Source organism: Botrytis cinerea, chromosome 14, assembly GCF_000143535.2.
Source record: "Botrytis cinerea B05.10 chromosome 14, complete sequence".
In the NCBI taxonomy this organism is placed as follows: Eukaryota; Fungi; Ascomycota; class Leotiomycetes; order Helotiales; family Sclerotiniaceae; genus Botrytis; species Botrytis cinerea.
In genome coordinates, this window is record NC_037323.1 from 95211 (window position 1) to 118831 (window position 23621).

General features: G+C 42.8%; 7 protein-coding genes across 8 annotated transcripts; 2 read left to right on the plus strand and 5 right to left on the minus strand.

Annotated features, from left to right (window-relative positions):
* Positions 1 to 2891: 2891 nt before the first annotated feature.
* On the minus strand, positions 2892 to 5769 carry BCIN_14g00250 (hypothetical protein). 2 transcript variants are annotated; one of them, XM_024696921.1, is made up of 6 exons: positions 5390 to 5769; positions 4855 to 5337; positions 4724 to 4801; positions 4183 to 4668; positions 4012 to 4129; positions 2892 to 3959 (listed from the first exon to the last, which is right to left on the minus strand). In XM_024696921.1, the coding sequence occupies exons 2-6, from the start codon at positions 5335 to 5337 to the stop codon at positions 3772 to 3774; spliced, it is 1353 nt and encodes a 450-aa protein (XP_024552736.1). In that variant the 5' UTR covers positions 5390 to 5769; the 3' UTR covers positions 2892 to 3771. The 2 variants fall into 2 exon arrangements, with proteins under 2 accessions (XP_024552736.1, XP_024552735.1); XM_024696922.1 differs by having other exon boundaries at positions 4855 to 5769.
* Positions 5770 to 7212: 1443 nt separating this feature from the next.
* On the minus strand, positions 7213 to 9829 carry BCIN_14g00260 (hypothetical protein). The gene is made up of 7 exons (XM_024696923.1): positions 9320 to 9829; positions 9172 to 9267; positions 8990 to 9107; positions 8631 to 8923; positions 8481 to 8576; positions 8033 to 8435; positions 7213 to 7981 (listed from the first exon to the last, which is right to left on the minus strand). The coding sequence occupies exons 1-7, from the start codon at positions 9536 to 9538 to the stop codon at positions 7620 to 7622; spliced, it is 1587 nt and encodes a 528-aa protein (XP_024552737.1). The 5' UTR covers positions 9539 to 9829; the 3' UTR covers positions 7213 to 7619.
* Positions 9830 to 10039: 210 nt separating this feature from the next.
* On the plus strand, positions 10040 to 11711 carry BCIN_14g00270 (hypothetical protein). The gene is made up of 5 exons (XM_001547515.2): positions 10040 to 10352; positions 10409 to 10503; positions 10601 to 11042; positions 11137 to 11344; positions 11421 to 11711. Exons 1-5 carry the CDS (start codon positions 10121 to 10123, stop codon positions 11476 to 11478), a joined length of 1035 nt encoding a protein of 344 aa, XP_001547565.1. The 5' UTR covers positions 10040 to 10120; the 3' UTR covers positions 11479 to 11711.
* Positions 11712 to 13390: 1679 nt separating this feature from the next.
* BCIN_14g00280 (hypothetical protein) lies at positions 13391 to 16313 on the minus strand. Its single transcript, XM_001547514.2, has 5 exons — positions 15898 to 16313; positions 15788 to 15833; positions 15579 to 15728; positions 15355 to 15528; positions 13391 to 15308 (listed from the first exon to the last, which is right to left on the minus strand). Exons 1-5 carry the CDS (start codon positions 15952 to 15954, stop codon positions 13681 to 13683), a joined length of 2055 nt encoding a protein of 684 aa, XP_001547564.1. The 5' UTR covers positions 15955 to 16313; the 3' UTR covers positions 13391 to 13680.
* A 99-nt stretch (positions 16314 to 16412) lies between these two features.
* Positions 16413 to 18425, minus strand: BCIN_14g00290 (hypothetical protein). Its single transcript, XM_024696924.1, has 2 exons — positions 17373 to 18425; positions 16413 to 17318 (listed from the first exon to the last, which is right to left on the minus strand). The coding sequence occupies exons 1-2, from the start codon at positions 17724 to 17726 to the stop codon at positions 16632 to 16634; spliced, it is 1041 nt and encodes a 346-aa protein (XP_024552738.1). The 5' UTR covers positions 17727 to 18425; the 3' UTR covers positions 16413 to 16631.
* Positions 18426 to 18929: 504 nt separating this feature from the next.
* BCIN_14g00300 (hypothetical protein) lies at positions 18930 to 21484 on the plus strand. Its single transcript, XM_001547512.2, has 2 exons — positions 18930 to 19914; positions 19971 to 21484. The coding sequence occupies exons 1-2, from the start codon at positions 19358 to 19360 to the stop codon at positions 21007 to 21009; spliced, it is 1596 nt and encodes a 531-aa protein (XP_001547562.1). The 5' UTR covers positions 18930 to 19357; the 3' UTR covers positions 21010 to 21484.
* An 83-nt stretch (positions 21485 to 21567) lies between these two features.
* BCIN_14g00310 (hypothetical protein) lies at positions 21568 to 23617 on the minus strand. The gene is made up of 2 exons (XM_001547511.2): positions 22825 to 23617; positions 21568 to 22715 (listed from the first exon to the last, which is right to left on the minus strand). Exons 1-2 carry the CDS (start codon positions 23058 to 23060, stop codon positions 21743 to 21745), a joined length of 1209 nt encoding a protein of 402 aa, XP_001547561.1. The 5' UTR covers positions 23061 to 23617; the 3' UTR covers positions 21568 to 21742.
* Positions 23618 to 23621: the final 4 nt, after the last annotated feature.

A 23621-nucleotide genomic window follows, 5' to 3' on the forward strand; every position in this document is an offset into this window, starting at 1 on the left:
GGCCCTTTGGAGCATCTTTCCATATTTCTAGAACATTTTCTACCCGTCGCCCGTCTCACAAGCCCTGCATCTCTTTCTGCACCCTTATTATTAGACTCCTCTCTTTTTCTTCATCCTCCTCTTCTAATACGAAACCTTATCTTTAACTCTAATAACGTTTTTTAGCAGTTGATAAAACTTGCCCAGTTGTCTGTTACGTTACTTGGAGCTCACATTACTGACTTGGCTTTCTTTTTTGTGTCTAGCATGTTGGACTGCTTCGTTCAATTAGAAGGTTCATTTGATGCATTCAATACGTGAGGATGGTGTAACAGCAGATATTAATGGCCGTGATAATCTAAAGAACCAATAGAAAAAAAGTCGACGGCGATTTGATATTCGTCAATATTGATCACCAAACTTTGACATCTAGTGCTCTTCTTTCTTCTCGCCAAAGTAACAAGTAGGTATCAAATGAACTTTGTAATTTTCCAACAGAAATGTTGGGTGAACCAGTATATCTTTCGGATAGTCTTCGAGCTTGTTAATATTATCAAAAATGGCAAAAGTGATAGCATTACATATAATGTCATGCTTAAACAGTAATAAACCCAGACAATTATGAGTCAAGAGTCAACCTAAGTTGAAGCTGGTCCGAATCCATTGATAAGAATTCAACATGTATATTCCCACCATCGGAGATAAGAAACACTATTTCATCTTTTCTCAAAGTCTCCGAAGATATTTCCCTGAGCTGTACATTCCCCCGTAAGTTCAATCAACGGCCCGCGGAACCTGCGGCTAGAAAGTACGCGAATCCGCGGCTGATGAAGTTGGGTTAATCGTCTTATAGTTTATCTACATTACATGCATCTAGCTTCAGAGTTGCAAAGACTCTGATCGTACGGGTACCAGTATAATAATGGATATAAAGAGAACGTAACTCAGTGGGTATCTTTATCTTTGGTCCAAATCTCAGGTCTTGAACTCGTCATCTGTACTGTGGATTCTCATTGATGAGTAGTATGTATAAACCGCCTCTAATCTTGAACAGGCAGTTGGAGTTACAAACAGGCTCACCATTTTACCGTCTAGAAGTGGGTTGTAGATTTTCGGTGATAAGTAGCATCTATAAATCGCCCTAAATCTTGAACAGGCAGTTGGAAATTTGAGATCACCATTTCACCTTCCATGCGTTGGTTGAGAATTTTTATTCAACTATTATACTTGAAAATCATGATAATCCTACATTAATCACACTCTGAACTGTGTATTATATATTGCTAGCATAAGTAGAAAACAAAAGATGTTTTGATTAGTTCTACATGGGAAGAGAAAAAAACTAGGACATCAGAACAGCAAGAAAGGCATAGTAATTTGCAAGACACATGAAAGGAATCTCAACTGATACTTTCTTTCACTGCTGAACTACTCTCCATAGGACCCCAGAGATTTTTCCCTCTGAACGGAGAAGTGCCGTATGTGGCAAACAAGTTTCCTTTCAACCCCTGACTTCCATGACCTGCGGATACCGTTCCCTCTCACTGTCTAATAAAAACTGACAGCAAATTATTTCCGCAGCTCTGAGTATCCTAGCGTCAATATCGGCAGTTTAAAACCCTTATTCGATAGTGAAAATGCAAGAATGGCAGCATTAAGCACTAAAAAAAATACGAAGCCCCTCAACGATCTATTTAAACAGCCATCAAGTTCCACCCGTATTCACCAGTCCCATAGAAACCCTACGCAAGCACTTGGTACAAGATCGAAGTATATGATTTGCAATTAAAAGGGCTTGTAAAGCTTTCGTGGACACTATATAAGATCCTCGTCTTAGATACAAGAGTTATAGGGGCATGATTTGTGGAACTTGCAATCAAAAGAGGAGAAGGTTCATACTAGATGTAGTATCTATCGTGAGCACAACTAGCAACCCCCCCGTGGAAGAACTTTCCCTTCGCTAAGTGTATGTTTAAGACATATACTGCACAAAGTGGCAAAAATGCTTAGATGTGACAGAAGATTTACTAGTAGAGTCACAAGTCTGAATTGACGGTTAGTTTAAATGATGTGAACTGATACCAAAAGTTGAACCAACTGAAGGGGGATTAATCATATGAAATAATCGTGCAATTTGATAAACAGTCTTTCGCCTTCCTATTTTCGAGTAGCTTATACAATAGCCATCCGACTCTTGAATTTTGAACTCAAATCCTGAACAAAATTAAAAGCTCGTCTCAGTCTCCACTCCATTTTCCCTTCCATGACTCCCGCCAACAATCAACAATCAACAACAATCAAAAGTGTGATATCCCATCAACAAAAACACAGCAATAACAATGATTATACCCCACAGACATTCCTCACAAAGCAGATTCCTCTTACACATTCGAATACATAGCAAAACTTGTCTTCCCTCAACATCGAAAAGCTTCCAAGCTCCCATTACCAGTCCAGCAGCCTCCACCAGCCGATCATACCTAGTGCACTATAACTATCGGAATATCGATTATGTGGTCATCAGAAGGCACTGCACTAGCTAGCGAAGCGCTAGCACTTTCTTATACAAGTACATGGCTTCCCATAATCAAGAATGATCAAGAACGATTACAACCACAATAGACTAAAGTAGTCTACACTTATCAGCCAAGTTGACACCAACAATAAGCTATTCAAATTTCAAGTTCGAAGAAGGCGTTGGAGTATCTACACCACTTCCTACTGAGAAGCATGAGAGGGTGGACGAGACTCAGTGAAGCTGAGAATCGCAAAGTTTCTTACTGATCACCACTTACAGCTCTCTCATCATCATCTTCCAGATCAGCCAACTCCAACGATGTGAGAATACTCATGTTATATAACATCTAGTATCAAACGATCTCAATGCTAATTAAACTCTTCTCCCAGTCCTATGTCAATACAAAGATTATCGACTCCATCGTATTTCACCATCGTCTGCACTTAACAGATGTCCCGTCTTAAGTTCCATACACTTAGATCAAACTTGCGAATAAACAGGGTTGATCATGACATTTCTCAAATTTCTTAATTGCTCTTATTTTATAAACGCCATGCAGTAAAAAGGCCCGGGGTATCTTTCCATCTATCAACACCGCAAAAAACTCCATTTCTTCCCTTTATCCACCGACTTCTACAGCCCACCAAGAAAGACAAGATCATGCTCCATCGAAACATCAACTTTCAAGCTGTTCCATGCCAAGTTTCATATGCTCATTTATTTCTCAGTCCCCAGCTTTCCGTTTGCTTTATCCATCCCAGCAGTCGATCCATTCAATTGCGAATGACCATACGTGTGCGCCAACGAGAGGTTGTATAAGCGGACCTATTGCACTTGACGATGCCTAGTTTGCGTATGTACACTTTGTCGGATAGTCTATCATCCACCTTGTAGCCAAGAATAAACGCATCAGGCCCACAACACAATATTTTCTCATGTCGATCTCGTTGATATTTTCCGGCAGAGGTTCGGTACATTGATCGATCGAAAATAACCTGAATCAAAAGTTTGGTAGTTGACTTCTTCGTCAATGTTATGCGTCAGAGGCTCGTTATGAATCATATTTCAAACTAAAGATTCGCTCGGCAATAGATGACGAGAAAAGTTTTCAGTACCTTACTCCAACGTGCTGCGATTTACAAAAGTGGGGAAGGTTCTGCTTTCCAGCCGTTGCAAATCCAAGTCAAATCCCAAAGTCAAGCTCCATATTGTAACTTCGTTCCCATTTCGAGTCCATAATCATTCATTCTTCGGCTAAGTGTGAGATTTACTACTCAAGACGTCGGACTCGTTACGTCGCCTCCTTCTCTTCCGGGCTGTTGCTTCTTGAATCTTTCTCTAACCCTTTCGTAAATGGGAACTTTGGGTTCTTGAATCTCATAAAGTGGTTTATGCTCCTCGAAGATATCGTGTAAATCATCGTAATCAACATGGACGAAAGCTCTTTCGACATCCGCCAAACCTATCTTGTTAGCATTTTCTGAAAGTTATTTAACACAGTACATTAAACATACCCTCAAGCTTCCTTTGCAAAGTTTGGGAAACATCATGTGTGACTTTCAGTGTTTCTTCCTGTCTCATAATAATGTCGACTTCGACATAGTATTTTTCACCGGCAGAATACGCTCTCGCCTATATCAGAGGTTAGCCATAGCCAAAGGGCAAGAGAAAAGTTGAACCCTTACAGTATCGATCTTTAGAATTCTGGGGTCATGAGTAAGTGCAACGTATACGAGCTTGTTCAAAAACTCTCGTGGGGCACTCTTTCCGACCAGAAGCCACATATGTTCGAAAGCAGTTGATGCCCATGAAAATAGGATCAAACATGCAATAGCAATGGCACCAGCAGGATCCAAGAACCAAACTTTTGCATACTTGGTACCCACGATGGACATAATCAAGCCAAAAGCGTTAACCACAATGTCGTTTCGGTGATCTAACATGAAGATTGCACATGTTGGATATCGGCGTAAGGTAAAACAGTATACGAATAGAACAGCCTTGGAAAAGATAGCGACACCGACGCACACTAGAGGAATCGGTTTGAGCGTTTCATTTTCCCTTGGACCATCTGCCAAACTTCGAGAGGATTCGATGATCAATTCCACGGAAACGGTAGTCATAAGTGCACAAAAGAGAATAATTCCAACAGTTTCAACTCGCTTACGACCCTAAGAGAATTGTGAGATGAGAATAACTTTTAAACGATTAGAACAAATTACGCACGACAGGAAATTTTGTGATGTTAGGTTTGGCGGCTATTCGTGAAGTAACCAACATCACGATAGAACTAACCAAGTCCATCTGTATATGACATTAGTCTTCATCCATAGCACATAATCAACCTGGAAACTTACGAAAGCATCTGCAGCGGTGGCGAAAAGTGCTAGACTTCCAGTTGAGACAGCGGCAAAGACTTGGATGATGAACAAACAAAAGTTGACGGTAGAACTAGCATAGATAGCGAATTTAATCTTTCCACCATTTTGAATTCCATCCTCAACCTCCGCGGCTTCCTCATTACTGCTCCCTAGGTATGCATCGATCAGAGCATTTTGTCTATCGTAGAAATTCTTGATCTTTCTAACTTTCCGTGTTCGTTTTTGATCAGGATGTTGTGTGCGAAGTGTAGCAATGCTTATGTCGCCTTTCTTGGAACCGAGGAGAGAGTATGGATCGGCATTGTATGCGGTGTCGACGCTATCGTAAGACATGATAGGTGTAATGTTTGGCATAGGAGACGTAGGAATTGTAGGAGTGGGAGAGAGCCCCGCAGAAGGAGTAGTCATTGCATCAAGATTCTTGTCGTTGACAGTGTTGGTATTAGTAGGAGCTGCCATCTGCGAATGAGTGTAAGCCAGCTATCTGTCTCATGTTCCCATCTCCAGTTACCCTTATCGGAAGATTTCTGCCCACGAGACTTGATACCTTCTCGCGATAGACGAAAAAACCCCTGTGGTATTTTTTGGTAAGCCCCGACGTGTAGCTAGGTAAGGGAAGATATTGTTCTTGTCCTAGCTGTTGGCAACGGCCCAAAACTCTCGAATTCAAGGCGAAGTGAGACGTTGAGAAGATGAAGACGATTGGAGAAATACCACCAAATGAAGGCGAATCTTCGACGGTGAATGGGCAGGGCTTTATTGAACCCTCATTCTAGCCGCTCAAATAGAATCGGGCACGCATCGGGATATGCATTATGGTTATCATGGCCATGGATTATCATGTACACAGTACGAGTAGCGTTCAAGTACAACATGGGGCAGGGCCGAGACAATTGGTTCTCTGGTGCTAATCAATGATTGCCGCCAAAATAATTGTGCAAGGGGATCTAATCGCCAAGCCACATTTAACAAGGCGCCATGATGAGGTCGTGCCTAATTGTGCATCGCTCATTGGCTCACGAACTACCTGAGTTACTCGATCTGGATTAAATTGGATGAAAATCCCACACCGCTTTTCATGACCATCAGATAAGATGGGAGATCAGCACTTTATGAAATAGTTATGAAAGGATTGTGCAACACACATTCATTTTTAGTCTCGGCAGAACTCTTCCCACCATGCACGGCCTCCCCATATAATAAATCGCCGTGATTAACCTTATAATGAGTTCACATAACTGTAAACTTTTTACATAGAGTTTTGAGGACGATTTGCATGGGCTTTGGACCACAACACGGCTAATTGAGCATTGCATCTAGATCGCACCGTCTGCCTACTACCTACTTGCTACTGGGTAGAGTTGGAATGGTTTACAATTGCATTTACATGTATGGGCAGATGAAACTGCAAAGACGATGACGACAACAACAGCAATGACGACAGAGAGGGGCAATCGCTTCTCTCTCCTATACCAGTTCAAGATCTGCAAAAGAAGCACATTTGTATCCAGCCGAACAATCAGTTTGACGTCTCATCCTCTGGAACGAATGGCCTCAATCTGATTTGATACTCCGGGTCGGGTCGAACTGCCTTCACATCTTCTCGGGAGAAGCAATAGAAGTAGCATCTTTTTAGACGACAATTGCCCAACTTCACCTACCTACCTAGGCAGTCTTCTCACTAGCTATATCGCACCGTCATGTCATTTGGATGAGCGGTCATAGCTTGGTGCTATTTTTATCCTCTCGCATGCTTCACATTTACGTTTGAAGAATATGACATTTTAAGAATATCCACAGAGATACCCCAGATATTGTTTCAACTCCCGAAATTCGGCTGTACTTGTCATCTAGTAGCTTGTGTGCGCTTTTCATACTCCGTGCGTCTCATGATCTCTAGGCTGATCGTTACGACTTTCCTTGTCTTGTTTGACGAAGACGCTCTCAACTCTAATTGTGCATTTGGAGCTAGATTACAATCAACTATAAAAACCTTTCATCATGTTGGTTAGACGATTTTGGACTTCTATTTAATGCGCTAGTAGCGCATGAAAGTACAAGCTACGAAATGCTGGTGGTTTGGGGTTCTTAGCACGAGCTTTTATCGTGAGCTGCTTCGCGGCGACATGATCTAACTCTCCATGTGCGACCTGAGTTTCGTCATTTTGCAGACGCCGCATTGATCGATGCATCAGCCCTGTTGTTGGGAATCTAACAACGCATAATCATCTATATCCTGAAGTAGCCTGCTGCACTATGAATCATCTCAATCTTTCTAAGCACGGCCCTGATTTCTTGATCTATCATGGGTTCCATCCTGCCTTGGATGGAAGATAGAAGGAGAATACGCCTCGTTCTATTAGTACAAAGTTGAAAGCCAAGCCGCTCCAGGGGACCTTGCGAATTAAAGCCAAGTCTATAGCCGTGTGTTCCTGCTCAGCCAGAACGCCTTGATGTGACTCTTGTGATTTCCAAGAAAGGTCATCATGTACTCTCATCAAAACACTTCCAGCCCTTTGCACACATATGCAGACTAGCATTTCCACTCAACCTCTTCAGAATCATATATTTCAACTATATGTTTCCGCCATTCACACATTCAATTCATGACTTTCGTATATTTGAATTTGTTTCCACACCATTCGTGGTGCATGGAGACATAATTCATTACACTACCACTTCATTATACCACTTTCAATTTTTCTCCCCCAATCCAACCGTTCTCTTCAACAACCCCGATATCAATACTTAAATCTAAAGTCAAGTCTCTTGTTACCATCTTTCTCTCTCGCCGCACTATCATTTTGATATTCTGCCTTCTCTTCAAGGGTCATTTGATCCCAAACTTTTTCCTTTCTTTTATTCAACACAATCAGGTATTGTCTTTGCACCGCAAATGTCACAAGTGACAACGCACAAATGGAAATAAGAACCTTATTTCCTTGCTTGTAATATGGTGCATCATATTTGCGATAGATTTGAGAACCGATCAAGGATCCAATCTGTACGATAACGTTGTAAGTCGCTGCTGTAATAGCGCGCTTCTTGACGTCAAATGTATTTTCTGAAATCCAAGCGGAGACAATGGGATGGAAATAGGGGTCTGATTCGAAGTTAGTTGCTGGGGACATAGCAATCGTATTCAAGCACTTACATCCAGAAATCAATGTCACCAAAGACCATCTACCCCACTCTCTTCCACCGTCAGGGATCGTCAAGAGTGCCGTGAGTAACGGCAATATCCAAAATTCTCCGAAAATACAGTGAAACGTTCGTTCGTCAAAAAAGTCACTACTGTATGCAAGTGAAAGCATAGTGACTATTTGTATGGCAGCAGATGGAATAGTCAGCATGTTCGAATTGAAGGTGGAATATCCCAAGCGCTTCAATGTGAGTGTAATATAAGATTGAACGGGTGTTGCGGGAATATATGCTACCAAGCCGATGAAGTAAAGACCCCACATGGAAGAGTCACCCCATGCCTCACGAATGTCTTTGAATGTGGCCGGTTCTCTCAATGCTGTAAGCCCTTTTGCTGGATCATCCCGAAGAATTCGCTATCTAGTTAGCATCGAAGTAATCTGCTGGAATTTAGAACTTACATTCACCATAATTACTTCTTCCCGCTCTGTATACCATGAATTGCGGCATAAAACACTGGTGGTCTGCGTTGGCGATTGGGGTAGGTAAAAGAAACTCTGGTTTTTTGTTAGTTCGGTACAGGAGACTGATCAGGGCAGAGCATGACTTACGATAAAACCGATTAAAAAAGTAAATAGTCCTTCGATCAGAAACAAATAGAACCATCCTGGTCTGCCACCTACTCCTCTCATTGTGAGGATACCAGCAGCAAGTAAAGCCGAGATTACTCTCGCGATGTTGAGTGTGGACCAAAAACAAGCGAGACGAACGGATAGTTCCTTTGACGTGTAAAAATATGTCGCGAAGAGAATTGTACCAGGAATGAAACCACCTTCACAGAGTCCAATGAGGGCACGAGTAATATAGAAAGATGTACGATCATGCATCCAAGACTGAGTCCAGGCTGAGGTGGTAGTGTCAGTTATGTCATCTTCTCGATTCATGAGATTTTCAGGTTTGTTTAACTTACAGACGGTACCCCAAAGCATCATCATGATCGGAAGAATATGTTTGAATCCATAACGCTTGGTCAAGAACTGGACCGGGAATTCAGCTGTCATAAAACACATCAATTGAATCGTATTTCCCTTCCAAGTTGTGAGTATTTAATTATACCAATACATTGAAAATGGGGGAGCGAAGGGAACTTACATTGTTGTAGTCATCGGTAGTAAGCTTCAAATCGTTCAGAATACCATCCGCTGTAGCGTTGGATAAATTTCCTCTATCAAGTTGCAATCCGAAGAACTGGATAGAAGGTCAATAATCAGGGTAACAATCAAAAGAGGAGAATTCTTACCATGACACAAATCCACACCAAAAGATAAAGATCAGTCTTTCGGATCACTTTTCTTTCCTCTGCTTCCGTCCATGTAGCAGCTGGATCATATCTATGAGCTCCTTCATATGATTCGTGAGGTGGAAGTGCGTCAGCCAATGCCTCACGGCCAACATTGGTCACAGATATTTGTGATCCGGTGTCTGAAACCACTTTCCTCGATGTGTCTTTATTCTCCATATTGTCGATTGAAAGCAAATCAAGTAGAGCAAGTGCTACAAGTGCTACAAGTGCTACAATTGTCGATTTTGGCTTGGAGAAAGAAATCAATTGAGCCGAAAACAATCCAATGAGAAGTATCCGGTACCTACCTTAAGTATTTAAACAAGTCCATCCCATGGCACTTGATGGACCACGCCCCATTCTTATCCTTGGGACTTTATCACCGCGGACTTTCTGTCAGCAAATTTCACTTCATAACGGAAGGAATTCCCAGATGCAAATGCAAGATCCGCGGTTCCTTTGCATTTCTGGTTAAATTCGAATGGTGACATATCACGCAATTGGATTTTGACCAGGGTGTGTTTACATATTGCGGGGTTCCGACCAACAAGATGCTGTGATGTGATGGCATTCGAATTATTCCGTACCTCGGGAACTTTATTGACACGAAGATAATAAATATGATAATTACATGAGGAGATTGGGATTTTGTTCTTTTCTTTACTTTTTTTTCATTCTGCTTTCTAGAAATTCTGTGTACATATTTTTATTTTTAGATCTTCGAAACGTTCACGCAGAGTGAACAATAACGTAGCTATCATGCCTTCCGCCGACTTCATCAATGTTACCGCAAAACCAGTTCTGGAAAACGAAGATGAAATTGCTCGTACAAGATGTACCAAGCCGTTAGTTAACAATGGTATCTTGGATCAATTTGGTCACTCAGACTTGACACCGGTAATTGGAAGAGTCTTTGACGAAAAGGTTCAATTGAAAGAGTTCCTTTCGCCAGATACTTCTGAGGAATTGTTTAAGGATTTGGCGTTCACAAGTAGGTTTAATATGTATTCGTGATGTAGGGAAAATGGTATTGATGACATGGGATAGTCTCCGACCGCGGTGTAGTGTTCTTCAAAAATCAAGACATTAATCCTGAGCAAATGAAAGCTGTTATCGAACGTATCTCAAAAGCGTCTGGAGCTGTAAGTTATTCTCCCCCTCCAAATCATTAGAAAACATATGTCTTCTTCCTTGTCTGCATCAAATGCAGTCTTCCAATCATCTAACATTTTGCCCCAGCCTGAATCCTCTACCCTCCACATCCACCCCCTCACCGAACAATCCTCCGAACTGGGCGACCAAGTCTCCGTAATCTCTTCCACAAAGCAAGCCAAAGGCGGTGGATTAACTCATCAACTCTCCGACGTATCTCGATTTGCCAGTACGGGATGGCATGCCGACATCACATTTGAACGAGTCCCTTCCGATTATGCCATGTTGAAAATTCATACCCTGCCTGAAACAGGTGGCGATACTTTATGGGCTTCCGGAAACGAGATTTATGAAAGGCTGAGTCCAAAAATGAAGGAAATGTTGGAAGGATTGACGGCGACTCATGATGCGAGCTTTTTCCATGATGAAGCAAGGAGACTCGGACAGGATATTAGAGAAGATATGAGAGGGAGCCCGTTGAATATTGGAAAAGAATTAAGTGCCGTTCATCCAGTTGTTAGGACAAATCGTATGTTGCCCATATCCTTACTGCTCTTACTTCCATTCTCCCTTTCCAATCAGCTTGATTCGTCATACATAGTTCAACAACTAACATACAACAGCTGTAACCGGCAAAAAATCTCTTTTCATTAACCAAGGCTTCACACGACGCCTCCATCCTCTCACAAAAGATGAATCGGATCTTTTACTTCCATGGTTGAAGAGTTTAGTGCCCTTGAATCACGATGCGCAAGTCAGATGGAAGTGGAGTAAGAACGATGTCGCGATTTGGGATAACAGGAGTAATTGGCATTGTGCCACTTATGATTAGTAAGTTGTTCCTTTCTTGGTTCGGTGCGATTAGAGATCGATATAAATAGATGCAAACTAACGTTTGATGATTTAGTGCCGAGGCGAGAGCAGGTGATAGAGTGTGTAGTTTGGGAGAGAAGCCTTATTTGTAAGAAGATGGGTATGGAAGAGGAAGCTGGAAAATGGAATTGAATAATTGAGATGGAAAGATATAAATGGGTAAATGGGTCTAGGACTCGAGGTATTTAGATGTCGGTTGTTATTGGCTCTCCTTACTCGTTAGCTCGATCGTGGATCAAGAGTTCAAATCGCCCAATGAATATCCTATCAGTTACACCAGCTAGCAAAATGAGATACTAAATTAATCAATTTCAGCTCCCGATCAATTTATCTCCAGACTATTAGCACACGGGAGTTTCCGGTATGTAAGGACTCTCGTCTTTAATCGTCTTCTATAACTTTCATTCTCTGAAGTCATGCAAATGGATGGTCCTTTTCCTTGAGCGACAATAATACATCAATTTTTACTATCAGTAGTCTCCTATTGCGTAATATTGTCACTTTCGACAACTTACGCACATCATCTATCTGGACTCTAACCTGTCTGTGTACCCTTCTACATTTCCCTTCCCCGATCTCACAAAACAAACACGCGAGGAGAGATCTCTATAATTCGCCCTATCCTTCGTATGTATAGGAAACAAGATCTTGGTCTTTCCCAATTTATAATGGAGAACTCAGTGTCAAGCCATTTTGGTTGAGTTACGACTGAGACTGGCTTGAATCTCTTGTAGTTAGTCGATAGAAGATATTCGCTACTGCAGCAGGATATTCTTTTTAGCTCTGATCGAAGTGAGAGATTTAGTGTACATACATAGGTATCATTGTCTTTACAAATATCATATCTTTTTCCCTCGTTTTTCTTTCTTCAATTGTATGTATATATCTAGAGAGCTTTGGCCCTAAAACCTGGCTGGCTTTGCGGAGAAAGTGGCACAGAATAGAATTACCACAGGGCTTTATGGTCCATGAATGCTGTATCTTCGCTCACTACCAAGTCATGAAACAAAAAAGCGCTCGGCTTATTCTTGAAGGATATCACTGTCACTAAATTGCACCACTGTCGCCTCATCTCATCTCACCTCACCTCACCACTCGCCGTCATCATGCGAAGCATCACTGTCATCTGCCCGTAAATCTTTTTTTTTAAAAAAAAATCACCAAACGAAAACCCAATAAGCATTTCCAAATCATCTCAAAACCACCATCAATCCGTACCCAAATGATCCCGACCCTCAGAATACCAACACAGGACCAGCATGCTCGAGCACAACTACATTCATCATTAGCAATAGCAGTAAATACAAAACCTCATCAGTAATCTAGATCCCTACTATCACTTCAACCCCATTCCCATTCCCCTCACCACTAGCAAACAAATCCCGCAACTCCAACCTCCAGTAGTAAGTAGCATTAATCATAAATTCCATAAACTCCAATATCCCATTCCCCCCCACGACAGAGTTTCTATCTACATAGGTAGTGATGCGCTATACTGTTAATGTTGATTACGAATAGATATGTTCTGTGTGAGATGATAACTTGGCGTGGATTCATTATATACATACAACCTGCTCGGTCCAAAGTGGCTCTATCTTCTATCTCTGATTCCTCATTCCTCATTCAACCCCATGGGATGACATCCAAGGCGTTCGCTTATTCACCAGCCTTCGCCCCCCTTTCTCTCCTCTAGTATTCATTCCGTGCTCTCCACCACGACATATTCACCACTCGTCCTCTCATCATTGTGTTCTCTCAAAAAATATATTGTTGCACGTCGCAAAACAAAAATGTCCAGCAGCTACAAATTACCCAGTTTTTTAATCTCAAGTGTACCTACTTTCTTTGCTCTTATTTCGGTCCCCATCTTAAACCAGGAATTAAGTTTCCAGCTACAACCCCATCTATTACACGACCTCTAAACTCGATGATTTCTCTACTTTGCGCCTCCTCGTATAGCTTTCTTAATGAGTATCACATCGTAATAGTTGTCATCTCAGTCCTTATCATCTCAAACAAAAATCTAATGATGGTATTGTCTTTTTTCATTTATACATGCTCCTTTGTATCTATGACACCAAACATTTACCCCAAGATGCGGGCAGTCAACAATCGCCATATAGCGCCTTTTACCAGCTAGCAATTCATTTAACCATCGCAATGCCGGAAATTTCAACAGAAGTGATCCCGAAGCACTCCATTTCATTTAACCCTCTGCCACCCAGCCCAAGCGCCTATGATTAACCAAAAGCTTTCCCATAGAAAGGATAGAAGATTTATCTCCAAACTCAACCCTACAATTCATCCCCCATCTCTCTCTCCAACCCAACTCCGCCCCTTTCTTCCTCTAGATTGGCGATTAACGCATCCAGACCCTCGTCACTAAGTCCACCTTCTCCCTCATCCACCCCCAAATCTCTAACAATAACCCTCTTATAAAGTTCTCCCTCATCCCCACCACCTGCAACGCCAAGCGCTCCAATATATTCCCCTACCAAAGCCTTTCTCCTCTCAATTTCCTCTTGAAGATGTTGAGCTACCATGATCTTCTCATTTTCACTTTCCTCCAAATCTGCACTTCCATTAACCTGGCCTCCTCCATGGCCATTTATCTTTGACCCTTCATGTTGCGTGCGGGAAAGGAGGAGGAGTTGTTGTTGTCGTTCTACTAGACTCTGAACTCTTTCCTGTAAACCGACTAGATGTGCTTTTGCGGCGATAGAATTTTCTTCACCCTCCTCTTCTTCCGCCAATTGTCTAGCTTGCTCCCTAACCCCCGCTAGTTCCATTTTCACCCCTTCTAGAATCCTCTTGCTATCTGCCTCTGCATTTTCTTTCTCTGCCAATTCCTCATCAAAGCTACAAGCTAATGCATGTAACCTCTCCAGTAAAATCGGTTCTGCATTATTTTTAAGAGTCATTGCTGCTTCTGAAATATGGGCAACCCCTCGAGGATTTTCCTGTTCAAGATCATCATAGTGGGAAATATGGCGTGCCGAGTCTGGCGCAAAAGGCGAAGAAGACGCGGCTTGTTGATGTCTTTCTGATCTACGAGAGGCATTTAGGTCTTGAATTATTTCTTCGGCCGTTTCGCCCATATCATTGAGAATATCTGTTGACGCACCACGACCCATCAAGGCTCGCACACATTTGCGGGCTTTATTTTTGGCCGCGATATGAATAGCTGTGTTTCCATTGATATCTCGAGCATCTAGTAATCTCTGAACCTCATCTGGATGATAGATTTCAATAAATTTTTCTAAAAGAACATCCAGATAGTATTGAGCGCATCTGAACTTTTGCTTCATGTTAGTGGTCGCCGCTGCATGATGAAGAACTGTGGCTCCACATGAATCTACTTCATTGGCAGTACCAATCAATTCTTTAACAATCAGAGGAAAGTTCTGTTTGTCATAAGAATTTGTGAAAAGTACAGATCTAATGAGTGGAGTTTCTTGACGACTGTTCCGACAAGTTGTATTTGCACCAAATCTCTTTAGTTGTTTTAATATATCCACATCACCTATTGACGCGGCCCAATGTAAGCCCGTATGACCGTCTGTGTCGATAATGAAGTTGGGCTCGAAATTTATTGGTGGTTCGGGTCTTCTGTCAATCGAGTTCGCATCGGTAGGAGGTGCCATAAAATAATCCAGGAGTTCATCAGCCCACATAAGATGAGCTTGTGCTCGAACATCTACTGGATCATCTTCATGAAAATCATCTCTTTCACCTCTTTTGCGCTTTCGATGTCCAGTAGGTGGTTGAGATATGTCGAATCGATCATCTTCTGCCATATATGAAGCGGAAGCGACTGTAACATCATCTGGCACACTTTCATCGTCATTTAACTGAGTGCTAATGTTATCGTAATTTTCTTCGACTTGACGGGTGACCGCAGCTTGTTGAATAGGTACCGGTTCTGTGCTGTTAGACCAATTTACCAAAACTCAAACCAGGAAACTCACTCGCTCCCCACTTCGGCACCGCTGGTTTCTTGACCTTTGGCTTATTTGTAGCATGTTTTGGTGCTGGAGGTGGACTAAATTCGCCAGGTGTATATTCGAAGATCGCCCGAAGTTTTTCATAGATATTGTTTCTTTGTGCCAAAGATTGACCTTTATCAAGAGGAACCCAGGTACCTATATGGTTTTAGTCTTGCCAAATCCCTACGTTTCTGAAGCATGCCAACCTTGATATTTCCCATATCCACCTTGAATTTTCTCATGTTCTTCTTTCTGAACCTCTCTCTCAAGAATTCTTGTTCTAGCAGGTTTATCGAATCCAGCAGCTTTTAATATATGTGTGGCATTAATCCAGTCATCTTGTCGTCTTCGCATTACTGTGCAATAGTTAGTTGGTGATATGACGTTTAAAGTTTGAGAGCAGCAATTGAATTACCATGTTCCTTGAGAGCCTCTCCGAACAAATACTCATACACTGGTACCTAACCAAGTCAGCGACAAGAAATAGGTAGACAAAATCTAGCGTATCCAAGTAGGTATGCATACATTACTGTACGTAGCAGAATAAATCCCTGGTCCAGATTTGGCTCCAGTATTGACCATATTGTCACCTGAAATGGGTCCCTGTCAAACGGAGGGGTTTGCGAATGTGCGAATAGCAGGTGGATGTTGAGATTGTTGAATACCCGCACCAGGCAAATGTGTAAATGTGGAGAGCGATCGCAATTATGTTGCAAAGATTTGCGCTAGATATATTAAGGGCAATTGATCCCGATTTTTGATATGGATGCACAGGATGAGGTTGAGAAATTGGAGCAATCTGAGAAATTGATTGTGGGAAGACGCGACGATGTTCAGAATGACGCGAAGCGCGTTGATTCTGGACTGATGTCTAGCCGAATGTAGGAATAGATGACGCTGTTTTAACGAGTCTTCAATACCACAAAGAATCTGATACAAGCTATGGATGGGTTGAGACAAAACTGATTTTGAGGAGATAGCACAGGGAATTTGCATAACTAGTAAGGCTTGGTTTTTGTCTATCGAAGGTTCGAATGTTCTAGAAGGATTCAATACTCTCTACAATTTACCCAACTAACCTTAAGTTATAATATCGACTTGTATAAAATGGATCACAAGACTGCAATCTTTGATAGCTTCTCAGTACTGAATGGCGGTATGGATATGGACTTTGAATGTGGTTCTTGGCTTCTTGTCTTGTCATCTACGAAAGCAACTGTATATCTCGACGCGAGTCTAAAAGTAGATCTAATCTATGCCTATGGGCCAAACAGTGCCTTCCTAGTATCATACTCATACTTCAAATCCAAGTGCCAATAGTTGGGTGTATCTGCTTTACAAACCTCCCAAGCTTCATCCAAAACTTTTACTACCTCTTCGGGCAATGGACCCTTCTCACAGTCCTTCAAGTTCGAATCTAATTGCTCAATACTACTCGCTCCCATGATAATTCCATCATCCCCATCCAAAACATTCAGTGCACTATGATGTATACACCATCTCAATGCAGTCTCCACCATTGTCAGATTATGTTTTTGAACAACGGGTTCGATCAATTTTAATGCGGCAAAGTTCGATTCCTTCCAATAGCGTTTTCTATACATTTCGCCTAACTTTCCCACGGCATCGCTGTAGCGTCCACTAGTTGGAATCTCTGATGACTTGTAGGCACCTGAGAAGAGACCGCCTGCGATTGGGTTGTAAATGACGACAGAGATACCGTAGCGTTTACAGCATGGAATGAGCTCGGAAGCCAGAGAACGGGTAATGGCATTGTACATTCCTTGGTATACTGTTGGCCGCACCCAATTGTTGTATTTACAATGCATAACTATTTCTGAGACTTCGAAGGCTGTAAAGTTTGAAAGTCCTAGGTTTACGAATTTGCCCTGCTTATGGAGTTTGTCGAGAGCTGCTAATGTCTCTGTAAAAGGCGTTGCACGATCCTACAATTCACTATCAGTACTCGGTCATAATTCGAAAGAATGAGGTGAACCAACAGCAGCATGCAAATAGAATATATCCACACAGTCTGTCCCTAACTCCTTTAAACTCGTCTCAAATCTAGTTGTTATTTCTGCTTCTGTATGCAATCCCGCTTCTGTTGGATAGACTTTCGTGGCCAGTGTTAAGCCCCTCTCTTGCCATTTTGCTTCGCGCGTGAATGCTTCTTGTTTCCCTCCAACATATGTGCGTGCGGTATCGACTTCATTGTACCCGGCGCCTTGAAAATGATCGAGGAAGGTATTGTATTCATCCAATGAAGTTATGCGTGCGCCAGTGGATGGATCTGGACCAAAGTTCATAAGACCAAGAATTATTCGAGGTTTGGGGTTAGTAGCTATGAGAGGCATCGTGAGGACGTGGATTGATAAGGGATAATGCTTCTTGGTTGTCAAGTGTAATCGTATTCTCGGTCTTCAAGGGCCAAAGGGAAGTTTGAATATCAGATTAGACATGAGGTATGAAGACTGACTGTATTGATGCTGCGTAAAGATGAACATTCACATTCCAATACAGAGTAGAGTGACGCCATGGTGTTTGACCCCGCATCGCATCGCATCACTCACCCCACCTTCACCACCAACACGACTGCTGGGCCTACTAAGTGATACACATCTGGTGGGGGTGTAGATTCACAAAGGGGAGTTGGTAAAATGTTGATATAATCTCATGTTCGTGGGAGAGTTGGTTGCATGCAATAACCGGTTGTCATCTAAATGAATTTGGATGCGCTCGGAAAGGTTCTTTGATGACAAGGTCGCCGGTGATGCTTTCTCCTCTCGCCTGTCCTCTCTCGCCTGTCCCCTTTCTCCTTGAATATCACGATGAAAGGATTCTAGGTTAGAGTCTTCCCCGTGCACGCTTATTGTTCTAGATCAACCATCAATGAAACTTTGATAGAAGTAGTTATTAGGTCGCGGCAGTCGTTGTAGGATCGAGGTAGTAGGTAGTAGGAGCAATCAAAAAAGAAGAAGAAGAAGAAGAAGAAAAGTATAAGAATGAAAATGAAAATAGTCCAAATTCCTACAACACTCATCCAACCATCACCCATGAATACCTACCCGGCACTTACATCCCCAAGGCCTACCTAAGTATTAATTCGTTCACCAGTTCAAATTGAATTCGAGCAACCACACCTCTTCTTCTTCTGGCCATTCTCTGTGTACCACCCAGCAGCCTGCCATTTGACCATCCATCCATCCATCCATCCATCCATCCTACCCACCCAGCACACCCCTACTTATCTATATATCCAAGATTTGAGATCTCGTTGGTAACTTGCACCACATTATTAGCCAGCAGATCGGATCATATTAATCGAATCAAGGTCTGTTGATTCGTGCCCGTGGGGTCAAAGGGTATCAGGTATCTGATCATTCTTCTCGATTCAGCCAGCCTTCGGTCAGGGTCTTCTCCAGGGTCGCGCGCACTCTCTGGTTCAGTATTATCTATCCACTTCTATGCCTGACCTGGTCTCTGCTCTCCTCGGGTTTTGACGCTTGACGCTTTACGCCTTGCCTTGCCTTGCCTTTACTCACGACGCCAATTACTTCGTGCAAGGGGCTTTCGCTCTTATGACTGGATACCACACAACACTACGCTGCTTACTACCTAGCTGGACAGTGGACACTCTATTCAGAATCCATACCCATCTCCATCCCCATCTCCAGATCCATCGCCTTAAAGAATGACGACAACAAATTCGTATTGATTGGTCTTCAGAATTCTCCTTTTACAGTTGCAGTTACAACCAACTTTATGCCATCAATTCCAATTTGTTATCTACTTCACCTACGAGACAGGAACTAACTATCGTTAAAATCGCCAATAAAAAATTTAACTGAAAAAGCTAACCCACGCACGAAATCCACCTGTCAGTCCTGATTCGAGATTGACCATTTCATATCTTAATTGTTTATTCCGATATCAACCACCCTCCTCTCTACTTAAACCTATCACTTCACCCACCCGAATCGCATGTATGTCTGATAGGAATCACCAGACATCCTCCAACACACAGGAATTAAAATCAGTAACCGCATTACAAAACAACTCGTGGAAGACTTCGAATCCCATATCTGGAAATTCTTCAAGGGTGTCCTCTCGCAGTCCTGCCGTTCGCACTAACGACCACGCACATAAAACACAAGATAGAGAAGTGTCGCCAGTGAGTCCATTGTCCGAAGAACAAGAAGATTCCGATTTAGAATCCGACGACGATATGGAAGGAAGAAGACCTCCATTGCATCGTCCTACAGACGGCCGTTCACATCAACCTTTATTACACAAAAATGATGATCCCGAGAGGGGGAGGTTAGGATACAATGCTTCCCAAGATGCACCCGAACGTCCTGCATTTTCGAGACGGTCTACCATGCGAAGTCGTAGTCCGGATACTCAAGCAAAATTGGACACGAAAAAGAAATACACATATGCAGCCTTCTTTTTGGGCTTGAGTTTGATAAGTTTCGTTATACAAACCGAAACTGCTGTGTATATACAACATCAATTAGGGTGGAATAAAGCATATTGCATGTTGTAAGTCGTGGCGCCTATTTTACACAATGCCAAACAAAACTAAATGAATACTCTAGATACTTTACTCACGGATCATGGTCATTATTATGGCCTACTCAACTTTTAATCTTGCGATTACAAAAATGGAAAATGCCGTGGAAGACATTCTGGAGAAGACACGTATATCTCATTCGAACAACCGCACAAATGGTAGAATCAGGACAACTAGACGTCCCACGAGGCCAACGATCCCCAATTCCGTATATGCTCAGAATGACCGCATTCGTTACATGCGCTCTCACAGTTGCTGGTGGATCATGGTATGTGGCAGTGAATCTAACATCGCCATCTGATCTCACGGCGATATACAATTGTTCGGCTTTTTTCGCATATGCATTCAGCGTTCCCCTTTTAAAAGAACCTCTCAGATGGGATAAATCTTTTGCGGTTATGGTTGCGATTGTTGGAGTTTTGATCGTGGCATATGGAGATTCTACGCCCACGAAACATGGAGGAAAATCTGGAGGTTCAGTGGGTGGAAAGCCTGGTGATGAAGATGACGAGGCATCAAATAGAGTTTTGGGAAATCTCGTTATTGGAGTTGGCAGTGTTTTATATGGTTTCTATGAAGTTTTGTATAAAAAATTGGCTTGCCCCCCAGAAGGAACAAGTCCCGGTCGCGGCATGATATTCGCAAATACATTCGGCTCCCTAATCGGTACATTCACTCTTCTCGTTCTCTGGATTCCTCTCCCAATTCTTCATCTCACTGGACTCGAAACCTTTGAACTTCCCCATGGCGAAGCAGCCTGGATGCTTGCCATTTCCGTCCTCGCAAACGCGACTTTCTCTGGAAGTTTCTTGGTTTTAATTAGTCTTACAAGTCCTGTTTTGAGCAGTGTCGCTGCCCTATTAACAATCTTCCTCGTGGCAATTGTGGATTGGGCATTTACGGGGGTACCTCTGAGTCCGGCCGCTATAGTTGGAGGATTGTTGATTATTGTGGCATTCTTATTACTGAGTTACAGTACATTTAGAGAAATGCAAGAGGATAGGAGGAAGAGAGAAGTGGATCTGAGTGAGAACGATTCGGATAGTGATAAATTCGATGATTAGATGGGCGTCCTTGGGCGGACCGGTGGTTTACAAGACGATTGGCTTCTTTATATAGGATAGGATTGCATTGCATTTGGATTGGGTAGATCCATTTGGGTTATAGGATTGTTTTGGGTACGTAACCCGGATATTGGGAATAGCGTATAGGCATAGGCCAATCGTATGGCAACTTAGAGCTTGCATCTAGATGGCGCAGGCGTTTCTGGACATCATGTCGTACCTATCAATGGAGAATTGATGGGTTTTTGTTTCTGGTCAACTTAATTTTCGCGACTTGTGTATGAAATATTTATTGTGCTGTGTATGTGTGTATATTCAAAGTCATAAAAATCTCGCTGGCTGGAGACTTTGAAGCAATTTTTCGGTGGGGGAAGGGATAAAGGGGAAGTGAATTCTCTTCTGGCTCTTGCTTTTTAAAACAGAAACGAGCAAATGTGAAGTAAAAACAAAATAATACAACTCGAATCCTATTTCAGCCAACAACACCGTTAGATAATGTGTGATGGATGCAGTGTTAAATGATATAATCAGTAGTTTGGTTTTAACCAAAAGTTTGCATGCACAACATTGAAGTAGTAAATACCTATGTATTGGTACTCGGAGACATTGATTCTCATCCCAAGAGCCAAAACCGCATATCATATATACACCTATCATTCATTCTATATACATGCAATTCCATCCTCCCATCCCATCCCATCATCACATACTTCTCCAAAACTTTCAACCCACCTCATGGTTCCCCCGGCCAAATCTCCTCGGCCAATTGCCTCACCAACTTCAACTTCTCCACCATATCCCCCCTCTCCATATTATTCCCATCCGAATGACTCGCAAATCCACACTGCGGACTCACGCCTATCCTCTCCAGCGCTTCTTCCCTGGTCTCTCGATTCCCTTCTGCAATCTTCTCCGCCGCTTGGAAAACCCGCTCTTTCAATACCTCCACCCTCTCCATCGTGGGGAACTTGCTCGTGATCAATCCCAACACGACGTTTTTGTTCCTGGGCAGCGAAGCGAGAGGCTCGAACCCTCCTGCGCGCGCAGTGTCGTATTCGAGATAGTATGTGTCGACGTTGAGATCTTGGAAGAGTTTGGTCGCGATAACGTCATATCCGCCTTCGGAGAAATGTCTCCCGTTGACGAAATTGCCGCGGCAGAGATGGATGCCCACGTGCATGTCTGCGGGGCGATGGCGCAAACAATCGTTGTAGAGCTGGATGTATGAGTCGAAGAGGGCGTCTGAATCTTCGCCGTCTTGTCTGAATCCCGCGAGCATTTTCTCGGAACAGAAGTAGGCGAGGTTCGGATCGTCGATTTGGATGTTTCGGAGGCCGGCTGCGTAGAGGATTTCGAGCTCTTTGCGGTAGGCGCTGGCTATGTCGGCGAAGTATTCGGTGTCGGAGGGGTAGATTTCCTGGGGGTATGCGTGTCCGGTCTTGTAGCGGAGGTGGTACCAATTTGGAGCTGCGAGGGTGATTTTTGCTTCTTTGATTTTGTCGGCTGGGAGGAGGTTCTTGAGATAGTTCCATTGAGAGAGGTAGGTGCTTCCGATGTGTTTTATTTTGCCGGTGCAGTAGACGGATTCACCGGGTTTGTGGCCTTCTTCCAGAAAGGCGTCGATGTCCGGGACATAGCGGCGGAAGGATTCGAGAGGGGGGTTTTGGATTTCTTCGAATCCTTGGAGGCCGGGGAAGAAGGTCCCCCTTGTTTTAAAGGTCAGTCTGGGGGTTTGCTGTATTGTATTGTGTTGAGGGGTGAGGAGAAAGAAATCGGGAGGAATGAAAGGGCAATGGATGATATGTAGTAACATACCAGAACATATGACGACGATATTCTCCATCTGTTACAGCGTGAAAGCCCAAGTCTAGCTGTGCTTGAACAATTTCATTGATAGACACATCTTCCACTTTTGTCAAATCTTCTTTGGTAACATTAGTTTTTCCATTGTCGAGAGCATGTTTGATGGATAGGAGTTGTTCTGGACGAAGTAGAGAACCGAGATGTTCTGCTCGGAAAGGAGGATTGCGATGAAGCTTTTTGGAAGACATATTGACTGAGTCAATGAGGTAAGTAAATGCTGTATCTTAGGATATAAGTGAGGATGGAAATTGTGTTTTTATGGGTGTAGCAATAAATTGAGAGGCAATTGAGCTATACTTATATACTCATACCAGGCCAGCTGTTGAATGCTCACTCAAGCAACTTCCATAGGATGCCGCGATAACTTGGTCAAGTGCCCCTCAGCACTTTTCAATCATCCCCGCAACAGTTGGAGATCTGGCTGTTGATCTCAACATAAAATAGTTTAGTTCCCCGCTTGGTGATACCTTAGTAAGGGCTAGCCATGCAGGTCCGGATCGAATAGACTTGCAGTCAACTTCTCTCCATGGCATATAAACCAGCCGTCGTGCAAAAGTTGCAGTTGTAAGCTCGGAGGTGGTTTGGCAATGGCTGTGGTAGATATTGGATAACTCCAATCAAGTCATCAAGATACGATTCCTCTAATTATCCTTATAGAAGTGTAAATGGGAATTCAAGAAACCATCGGTACGTGTAAGTCTCCCCTCTTAGTAGCTGGCCCACACGGGAACGAACTTCCCCCCTCATTA